The 8,655-nt window shown below is 59.5% G+C and overlaps 6 protein-coding genes across 6 annotated transcripts in view; 4 read left to right on the top strand and 2 right to left on the bottom strand.

Annotated features, from left to right (window-relative positions):
- The window catches only part of F751_4950 (hypothetical protein), a gene marked incomplete at both ends in the record, with an annotated part of 2,609 nt that extends 1,485 nt beyond the window's left edge, over positions 1-1,124 (bottom strand). The window contains 3 exons of the mRNA XM_011401535.1: positions 9-471; positions 816-916; positions 1,011-1,124. Of these exons, the coding sequence (XP_011399837.1) occupies positions 9-471; positions 816-916; positions 1,011-1,124 (678 nt within the window). The remainder of the gene's footprint in view (positions 1-8; positions 472-815; positions 917-1,010) is intronic.
- A 1,027-nt stretch (positions 1,125-2,151) lies between these two features.
- On the top strand, positions 2,152-3,399 carry F751_4949 (ADP-ribosylation factor 1; the record flags this gene model as incomplete). The annotated part of the gene is made up of 5 exons (XM_011401534.1): positions 2,152-2,184; positions 2,412-2,493; positions 2,791-2,825; positions 3,007-3,119; positions 3,312-3,399. The coding sequence occupies 5 exons, from the start codon at positions 2,152-2,154 to the stop codon at positions 3,397-3,399; spliced, it is 351 nt and encodes a 116-aa protein (XP_011399836.1).
- Positions 3,400-3,422: 23 nt separating this feature from the next.
- F751_4948 (hypothetical protein) lies at positions 3,423-3,629 on the top strand (the record flags this gene model as incomplete). The annotated part of the gene is made up of 1 exon (XM_011401533.1): positions 3,423-3,629. One exon carries the CDS (start codon positions 3,423-3,425, stop codon positions 3,627-3,629), a length of 207 nt encoding a protein of 68 aa, XP_011399835.1.
- A 93-nt stretch (positions 3,630-3,722) lies between these two features.
- Positions 3,723-4,395, bottom strand: F751_4947 (hypothetical protein; the record flags this gene model as incomplete). The annotated part of the gene is made up of 2 exons (XM_011401532.1): positions 3,723-4,038; positions 4,211-4,395. The coding sequence occupies 2 exons, from the start codon at positions 4,393-4,395 to the stop codon at positions 3,723-3,725; spliced, it is 501 nt and encodes a 166-aa protein (XP_011399834.1).
- A 1,370-nt stretch (positions 4,396-5,765) lies between these two features.
- Positions 5,766-6,324, top strand: F751_4946 (Sperm flagellar protein 1; the record flags this gene model as incomplete). Its single annotated transcript, XM_011401531.1, has 3 exons — positions 5,766-5,859; positions 5,997-6,057; positions 6,162-6,324. Coding segments are annotated over 3 exons (318 nt in total), but the record flags the coding sequence as incomplete, so codon positions are not given.
- Positions 6,325-7,266: 942 nt separating this feature from the next.
- Positions 7,267-8,655, top strand: part of F751_4945 (putative DNA primase large subunit) — a gene marked incomplete at both ends in the record, with an annotated part of 3,518 nt that continues 2,129 nt past the window's right edge. The window contains 3 exons of the mRNA XM_011401530.1: positions 7,267-7,539; positions 7,700-8,136; positions 8,397-8,625. Of these exons, the coding sequence (XP_011399832.1) occupies positions 7,267-7,539; positions 7,700-8,136; positions 8,397-8,625 (939 nt within the window). The remainder of the gene's footprint in view (positions 7,540-7,699; positions 8,137-8,396; positions 8,626-8,655) is intronic.

Raw genomic sequence — 8,655 nt, 5'->3', positions numbered from 1 at the left:
CAACCCACCACACGCCGCCGGCGCCGGCGCCAGAAGAGGCTGGCGATGGCGAGGAGGGCGACGACGACGCCCACAGAAATGACGACCTTGGCCCACAGAGCCAAACCCCCGTAGTTGCTGCTGTTGCAGGAACCGGAGTAGGAGGTGACGTCGACGCGCAGGGTGACCAGGCTCTGCCCCGTGCTCGCCGCGCAGTTGTTCTGGATGTAGAAGAAGCCCTGGGAGTTGTAGGCGCAGATGCTGGCGGCATCAAACACCCCACTTCCCGCGCTCTGCAGCGTCAGGGTGGAGCCGGACGGCGCCGCGCCGCTGAACACCTGGTTGCAGGTGGCTGCAGTGTTGGAGGTGGGGTAGGACGCGCCGCTGCCGGAGGTGCTGCCGGAGATGACCGTCTGGTTCGAGCTGGAGCAGCCGGAGCCTTCGTTGTTCCGCGTTTGCAGGCAGGTGCCATACACGAAGAGGCGGGACAGCCTGGAGGGAGGTGATAAGAGAAGGGTTCGGTGGGGAAGGTCGGGGGGGTGGGGGAGGGGGGGCGCCCAAAGGATACCCCAGGGTGGAATTCAGTGCATGGCATTGACACTGCATCATGGGGGGAGATCGTTTCAATCGGACCCTGCAATCCAGTGTGTGCGGAGCTGAGCTTGGGCGAACCAAGCCCACATCCCGGAACCGCAGCCTTGGCATCCTTACAGTATTTGATCGGCAGTGCAGCCGCTCGCAAGGCTGACGCTTGGAATGTATGCCTGCACAAGTAGTGTTGTAGGAAACAGGTATTACAATCCGGCACCTACATTGCATGAGGCACCAGAGCTGACCAGAACAGGACTCGCTGCCTCCTCCATTCACTGACGTCGTAGTAGAAGTTATTGGAGCCGAAAGAGATGGGTTGTACAAAGCAGGTTGCTCCTGGCAGATACTGTGTTCAGGGGAGGCGAGGGGAAGGGAGTGCGAAGGTGTCGCTTGATAGAGACCCCGAGGGCCGCATGCCCGCAATCTCCTTCCCCTGGTACCTCGTTATTTGTGTAGGTGTATGTGCGCGTACGGGCCAGGGTGGGGCTTGCAAGGCTCAGCAGGGCAAGCGCGGTCCCCAGCAGTGCGGAGCGCGAGACACCGCGTTGGTCCATTCGTATGCTGCTAGCCATGCAGGAGGTCCAACGCCCTGCAGCAAGGATGAATTAATTTGGCAATCAAGGACTCTGTCGGTGATTTGAGCTGGCGCACACAGGGTCCAAGCGTGCGGCAAACCGTGCTCTGGCGCCCAGGAACGCACCACTCGCGCTAAGAGGGTTTTGCGCTGGGTCCAGATCTTCAAGTTTGCACCCCTACAAACTTGAAACGATATCGAATATGTGAACTCATTCTGAAATAGGTCTGATGTACTCTCTGTGGCTCCACCAATAGGGTGTCTTTCCTGCTCCAGGGCAAGATTTAAGATTGCGGTTGTAAACTGCATTCCAGGCATCTAGGGAGAAATTTGCAGCTGCCTGCCGATTGTTCAGCTTCTAACATGGAAATATGGGCACCTGATCACAAGGCAGCGATGCACACCTGAAAGGAGTGGAGATATGTGGGCGGAGGTGTAAATAAGGCAGGACGTGTCACCTCCCATCCTGTGCAAGCTCATTTTTCGAAAAAGCTTGAACTCCGTTACTTGTTCGCAGTAGGTGCAGTTCCTCAAATAAACTAGGAGTGCGTAACCACCCCTGTACATTCTGCTTCTGCAGAGCAAAGCAGTGCGCAGGGCTCCAGGTTTTCACTTCAAGTGTGCATCAATCCATGAAGCTTCTTCAGAAACCGGTCCAATAAAAGGGTGGAATTATTCATTGTTCAATTTGTCACCACTATATACGGTTTAATCATGCTCGTCCCTTGTTTCTTCGTCAATTCAAGTGTCTTGGCCTGGTGCAGGGTCTCTGTGTGGGGGGGCACCCCTTGTTGACTCCGGTCGTTGGCCCTCCAGCGCGGAGCGGAGCTCTGACAGTCAAAGCAATCGCGGGTCCATTGCAGGAGCACAGGACATCCTCGCTGCACCACTACTGTAGTCAACATCTGGCTGGGCTCCTGGTATCATAGACCGGCCCAGCAACCGCACGGGGGCCAGCGCCGAGGCAGCGGACATCTGACAAGTGGGAGTAGGGCAGATTCCTCAGTATGGGACTGACCTTCACGAAGCTGTTCAGCCGGGTGAGCCGAAGAGTAGCAAGGGGAAGCAAGGTGCCTCCCGGGGCAAGGCGCGGCACTCTGTGATCGCCGACCTCCAACAACATTCTGACAGTTGCACCGCACTTCCCTCGCAGCTGTTCTCCCGGAAGGAGATGCGGATCTTGATGGTAAGCTAGGCAGTGCTTGCCATGCGCGCACGAGCAAATCCGCCCCGCCGGTCCTGACCCTCGACTTGTCTCCCGTCTCAGGTGGGACTCGACGCTGCGGGTAAGACCACCATCCTGTACAAGCTGAAGCTGGGCGAGATTGTCACCACCATCCCCACCATCGGTGCGTTGTCATTTTTTGAGTAGGGAAGGGATCAAGGATGTGATGGGGTTTAAGATTGGCAGAGGCTGCGGAAGAGCATCCATGAGTGAGACTCCCTTAGGGAACAAGGCGCTGGCAAGATGGTCTTTCCTCGATCGAGTCACTGATAGTTCCTTCCAATTCCTGTTCAATAGGCTTCAACGTTGAGACTGTGGAGTACAAGAACATCAGCTTCACTGTGTGGGATGTGGGCGGTCAGGACAAGGTATGCAAAGATGCTCTGGGGGGTCCTGTGTGATCTCATGTCTGGGGGTCCAGGGAATGTGCGCAGCAACACGACGCGCCTCTTCCAGGTGGGTTACTTTTGTTAATTCGCCCACAAACCTCGCCCGCATCCCTCCTCCCCAGATCCGTCCCCTCTGGAGGCACTACTTCCAGAACACTCAGGGCCTGATCTTCGTGGTCGATTCCAACGATCGCGACCGCATCGGCGAGGCCCGCGACGAGCTGCACCGCATGCTAAACGAGGACGAGCTGCGCGATGCCGTGCTGCTGGTGTTTGCCAACAAGCAGGATCTCCCCAACGCCATGAATGCCGCCGAGATCACCGACAAGTTGGGGCTGCACTCCCTGCGCCAGCGCCACTGGTGAGCCAGGGTGATTGCCATGGAGTGTTGCTGGTGCTTGTGAGAAGGGTGTGCGTGCAAGGGTTTGCAAATCGGTGGCGTGAGTACTACTTCCCCGATGTGTTCTGCCCCACATCCCCCCTGCATCCCTGCAAACCCCCCTTTAGCCCCCCCCCCCTCACCATCTGCATCCATTCCTTCTTTGTGGTACAGGTACATCCAGTCTTGCTGCGCCACCAGCGGCGAGGGTTTGTACGAGGGCCTGGACTGGCTCTCCCAGAACATTGCCAACCGAACGTGAGCGGTCGCAGATGGCTGGAAAGGATGCGCAGAAGATGGGTGGCGTGGGGCTCTGCTCTGCCCGGAGCGCCAGTGGGGGCCACTGTTTGGCACGGCGAGAGCCGTGGAGCGACGCACGCCGCATGTCACCCTCCTCCCGATGCCCTCCCCTGCACCGCGTCCCCCGATATACACTTGCTTGGCTGTAATCCTGGAACGTGCAGGGCAGGAAGGGTAGAGAGGGGAAGGTGAAGCTGCAAGCTGGAAAAGTTCGTTGGCTGCGACAGCAGCCTGTGGCACTGCGGGTGTACAGTGTCCTGCACCTCCCGCCCAGCCCACGAGCCATCACTGCGCGTCGCCGGGCTTGGCCAGCTTGGCCAGCAGCTCCGCCCCCTGCTGCCCGACCAGGGCCAGCTTGTAGGTGAAGAAGCCGCCCACCAGCGCCAGCAGGGACAGGTGCTGGCCCGTCGCCGGCGCGGCCAGCGTCTCGTATCGATTGAACCCCAGGATAAGGATGGCAGGGATGAGGAGGCGCTGCTGGCTCAACATGCTGCCTGCCATGCCGGAGCCGCTGGGCGACATGCCGTCCACCGTGCGATACAGGGCCCGCAGGTAGAGCAGCCCCGCCACCGCACCCACGGCGTAGCTCGCGGCGCTCGAGCTGCAAAGGGCGAGAAGAGGGAAAGGGTGGCGGGGACTGTCGTGCGAGGCGCTCGTGCTCGGCAGGGAGGGAGGCTGACATGCAAGGCGTGGAGTCTTGCAGCCATCGTAGCCCAGCCACAGATGCTGGTGCCCGTGCATGTGGCCACCCCGGCCCCCACTCCCCCCCCCACCTGCCATGCACAAAGGCTGTGCCTGCCAGACAGATGCCTGACAGCCCCAGCGTCCACACCAGGCCTGCAGCTTTCATGGTGTCGTACGCCTCCTGCTCCAGCCGCGCCGCCTCCGCCGCAGCCTCCCCATTGCGGACGCGGGAGGCGTCCGCCGCCAGCGAGGCCTGGCAGGGGGGGTAAGACATCACACTGGTGTCACGGCGCCGTGCAACAGCGCACGGATGTGGGGTGCTCAGGCGTGTGCAGAGCAGCCTACCGCGCCCCGCGGACTAGAGCTGCGGGGAGCGCAGGAAAATGACCAACACACTCACCCGCTCGGCAAACCGGGAGGTTCTCTGCCAAGCACGAGTTTCGTTCCTGAAAGCGGGAACGGGTTGGGACTTTGCAGCTGGCCGCATCTGCGCTGCCAGCCCGGCCTCTGCTGCACCATCCAACCGCTGCTTCTTCTGGATGATCAGTTCCTGGGAAAGGTCCCGGTCCAGGCTGCGCCGAGGATATCGTTCGGAGTTCAGATTGGACAATTCTCATTGGGAATCCACCATGAGTAATGCAGCCAATCCCACCATGCGGTGACTCGATTACTATACATTTAAAGCTAGAGTTAGACTGCCAGCCCCCAACCCAGAGTGTCACCTGTCAAGGCTCTGGCGGCCGGCAATGGAGAGGTACCCTCGCGCTGCGGGTCGTGCTGGCTCTGCGACGGCTTCGGGGGAGCTTCCCTGCTGGGGTGGCTCTCCATTGCTGTCTGCCTGCTTACAGTGTCCATAAGGGGGAGGCGGTGTCCAGGATCCTCGAAAATTCATATCAGACCGCAGAGGAATGACCACCTGGCCTCATCTTTGATGCCCTTGGACGCCCTTCCCCACCTGACCCATCCAGTCGATGTTCCAGATGAATTCTGGGGTCCATCGGTCCTTCTTATCAGTCAGACTCGCATTATTTGTCTTCTTAACAGGGTATACCTCCGCTGTAGAGAGAGCAAGGAAGGTGTCGGTGCCCAACTTGTCGCAATCTCGGTCTCTGGTTCGGGTCTACCCCGGGCACTCCGCCCATCCCCTGGCACGACGGCCTCACTACACGCGACTTACCCTTGGGGTCTACGTCAGCAAAATAGCCGGTCTTGGGGCGTTGCAATGCCTTCAAACCTCGTTTTGGGCGGTCCCGGGCCCCTCCCTCTGCATGGGAGGCCGTCGCGAACAGAGCGCGAGGGCGACATGGTTTTAGCGACGGCGCACTAGCAAACATCATCATGATTTATAGAGACGCTGCGAGGTTTCCGTAGCGTCCACGTGTAGCTAGTCCTCTGCATGGTGGAGCTGTTCGTGCCCATGCCAAACCCTGACGCGCATGCTGTGCTGTGCAGGTGCAGGTCCGGGACAACGCTTCGAAATCAGAACAGGGACAGGCAGATACACGGCATGAGGATGGGCACGGGCTTCAGCATCAAAGAAGTGAGGCACAGATATAATAACGAAATTAGTGTCCTTCCAGGTGAATGCCACAGATTTTGCCCGAACCTGTCTGCCGCGACTAGAAGACAGAACTGAAATCGGGCATGGACGAAGGATTGGAGGATTTGTACGCCTGGGTAGACACCGTGCCCCTCACTCGGCCCAAAAAAGCATTCAATCGCGACTTTGCAGACGGAGGTGTGTATGCAGGGCGTGTTCTTATTGATGTTGAAGTCACCTGCCAATGATGAAAGGCTAGTTCTGCTGCAAGTGCTGCAGAAAGTGGTGGCTATCCCTCCTGACTGCATCGCATCACGTCCTCAAGCACACGACAGTTCTCGTGGCGGAAATCGTGCACTTCTTCTGCCCTCGCCTGGTCCAACTGCATAACTATAGGTATTGCACGGGTGAACCACCTGGCACCGCATTTCAGGACTGCGGGCGGCCTTCCTATCCCTCCCTCGCATGGTGCCTCAGGCCCGAACTCCTCTTGCATGCAGTCCCGCGAATGGCTTGGCGGGGAAGCAATACAATTGGTATACCCTGAACCAAAGAGTCTTCCGCAGCCTGGGTCTCTCCTTCACCAAGCAGCAGCTCTCGGATGCTGCCTCTGCCATTCCCGGGTCCGCAGAGTCCATCTTGAAGGTGCTGAGAGCCAGGCTTCAGGATGAAGTCGGCCCACAAGCCGAGAGAACAGAAGGCAAGGGTGTAGAGGAGGAGCCATGTGTGGACGTCATCCCTGCCGTGCGCAGGGGTGAAGCTTCTCCTCCCCCTGCAATTGTGGAAGGCGACCTGGTGGCTCATCTGCAGCAGACCATTGAGGTGAGGGGAATGGGATTGTTGTTGATAACCCGGTCTCCCCTTGCTCGAGTTACGAAATTGAAATGGTCTTCGATGACTGCGGCAACTCACGATCTTTTGTATGGCTTGCAGTCCACAACCGATCTCCACGCCATATGTAGATCACCCACGCTCAAGCCAGACTGCGTGACGTCCCAACCTCTTCCTCCCACAGCTACTTGGCGTCAAGATATCCAAGATGGAGCAGCTACTGCAACTGAAAGATGCAAAGATCCAGGCACTGATGGAGAAGCTGCAGACGCAGCAGGCCATGCACTCTTATTAAAAGCCAGACCTATTTTGACGACTTGATGTGTGACCATCCTGGGTTTAACATGACAAGGTACTCGGAGCCAGGAGCTTTGGGGGAGTCAGAGTCTGCAACAAACCCAGAAGTGTTCTGTACTAGCAGCATGCCTTCTCCAGTGGCTCTCATGATCCGAGCGTGCTTCGTGTGCGGCGAGTACAAATCAGAGGTCGCAGGCTGCAGATGCCGACGGATGTGGGGAGAGTTGGAGCAGCACTACTTTCAAAAGGGTGTCAATAAATCGATGCGATAGTACACCTGGCAGGGAACGAGGACGACTCTCTGAGTACGAGCTGGCTCTTGGGCCCGGGCCGGGAGAGCTATTCAAACTTCCTCGCGTTCCCGACAAGTTTCTGTGCCGCGCTCGGGGGCATCACTGCCACGCTCATCATTACTCCTCTGTAGCATCACGACACGGAATATACTGCCTGTGACCGTGCTTCCCCAACCCCTGTCTAATGGTCGGATGGGTGCTGGCCAACTCGGTGGGGGCCCCGGCCCTCACCCCTTCGAAAGAGGGCCTGAGCAGCGAACCCGGCTCCAAGCACGCCCTCCCCTCCCTGAGCATGTACTCCGAGCTACCCGGCTCTGAAATATCCATCGAGGAGTTTGAGCAGGCCGCCCTGGACAGGCTGCGGGTCCTTAAGGGCCTGGACGACCTGAAGGCCAAGGGCTTCCGCCCCGATCAGGTGCAGGACAAGGTCCTTTCCCTGGTGGACCAGTACCTCAAAGTGAGTGCAAAGAAGGGGGAAAGGGATAGTCCACCTTGCACGGCCCCTCGTCTGTGCTGGGGCAAAGACCCCGACCAATCTACTGAGCTGGCTCCCAAACTTCACAACCAAGTTCACCTAAATTACGTATCTCCCCCCCCTCCCTCCTCAAACTGGTCAGGCCGCTACACGAGAAAGTACCATCCGGAAGGACACCGTGTCCCACTACGTGCTGCGCCTGGCGTATTGCCGGACCGAGGAGCTGCGTCGCTGGTTCCTGGCCCAGGAGTGCGATCTCTTCCGTGCACGCTTTCGGGCCCTGCTCCCCGGCGAGCAACGCGCCTTCATCGAGGGCAACCGCCTGCCCTTCCGCCCCCTCACCCCCGCCGAGTTCAGGGAGGTGGAGGACGACCTGCGGGCCACCATGCTGGCGGTGACCGGCAGCCTGCAGCAAACCAATGCGCTGTTCCAGGGCGCCGCCGCGCCACACGAGGCCTTCTACCGTGCGCCCTTCGAGGCTGTGCCGGACCTGGTGGGGAGCAGGAGGGTGTACCTGCGCGCCGGCCACGCCTACGTCAGCCGCGACCAGGCGGTCAGCCTGGCAGTGCAGCCCTTCAGGTGGAGATTTCAAGGAGTTCGAGGTGGAAGAGGGAGTGGGGGGGGGGACGCTGATGGTGGTGCATCCTTTAGGAGATGGAAGGGGAGACTGGTGCGAAAATGAGGCTGGTGCCACGCACTTGGCTGGTGACCACGGAGATGGGTGCAAAGGGCAGCCATCTCCCATCATTGCTCGCAGCGTCCCACACAGAGGCTTTACCCCGTCACGCCCCTCCGGCTCCCAAATGACCCCGCCAATACCTTCCTTTGAATCAATACAGGGCGGCGCTGAGCAAGGCGCTGGTGACCACGGCGCGGCGCTGGAGCCAGGTGGTGGGCCCCAGCGAGGCGCACCGCCTTGCGCCCATCGTGGAGTCGCTGAGTCAGCGCTACCTGGGGCCCGACTACTCGGACCCCGAGAAGCGAGGGGTGACGGGCCAGGTGGCGGCCTCGGACATCCCGCGCCTCGCCCAGGAATCGTTCCCCCTCTGCATGCAAGTCATGGCACAGGTGAGGGCAGTGGCCGGGAAGGTGCACGGG

This window comes from Auxenochlorella protothecoides (genome assembly GCF_000733215.1).
Source record: "Auxenochlorella protothecoides strain 0710 unplaced genomic scaffold scaffold55, whole genome shotgun sequence".
Lineage (NCBI taxonomy): Eukaryota > Viridiplantae > Chlorophyta > Trebouxiophyceae > Chlorellales > Chlorellaceae > Auxenochlorella > Auxenochlorella protothecoides.
Note: the sequence above shows the minus strand (reverse complement) of the source record. Positions and strands in the feature narration are given on the sequence as shown.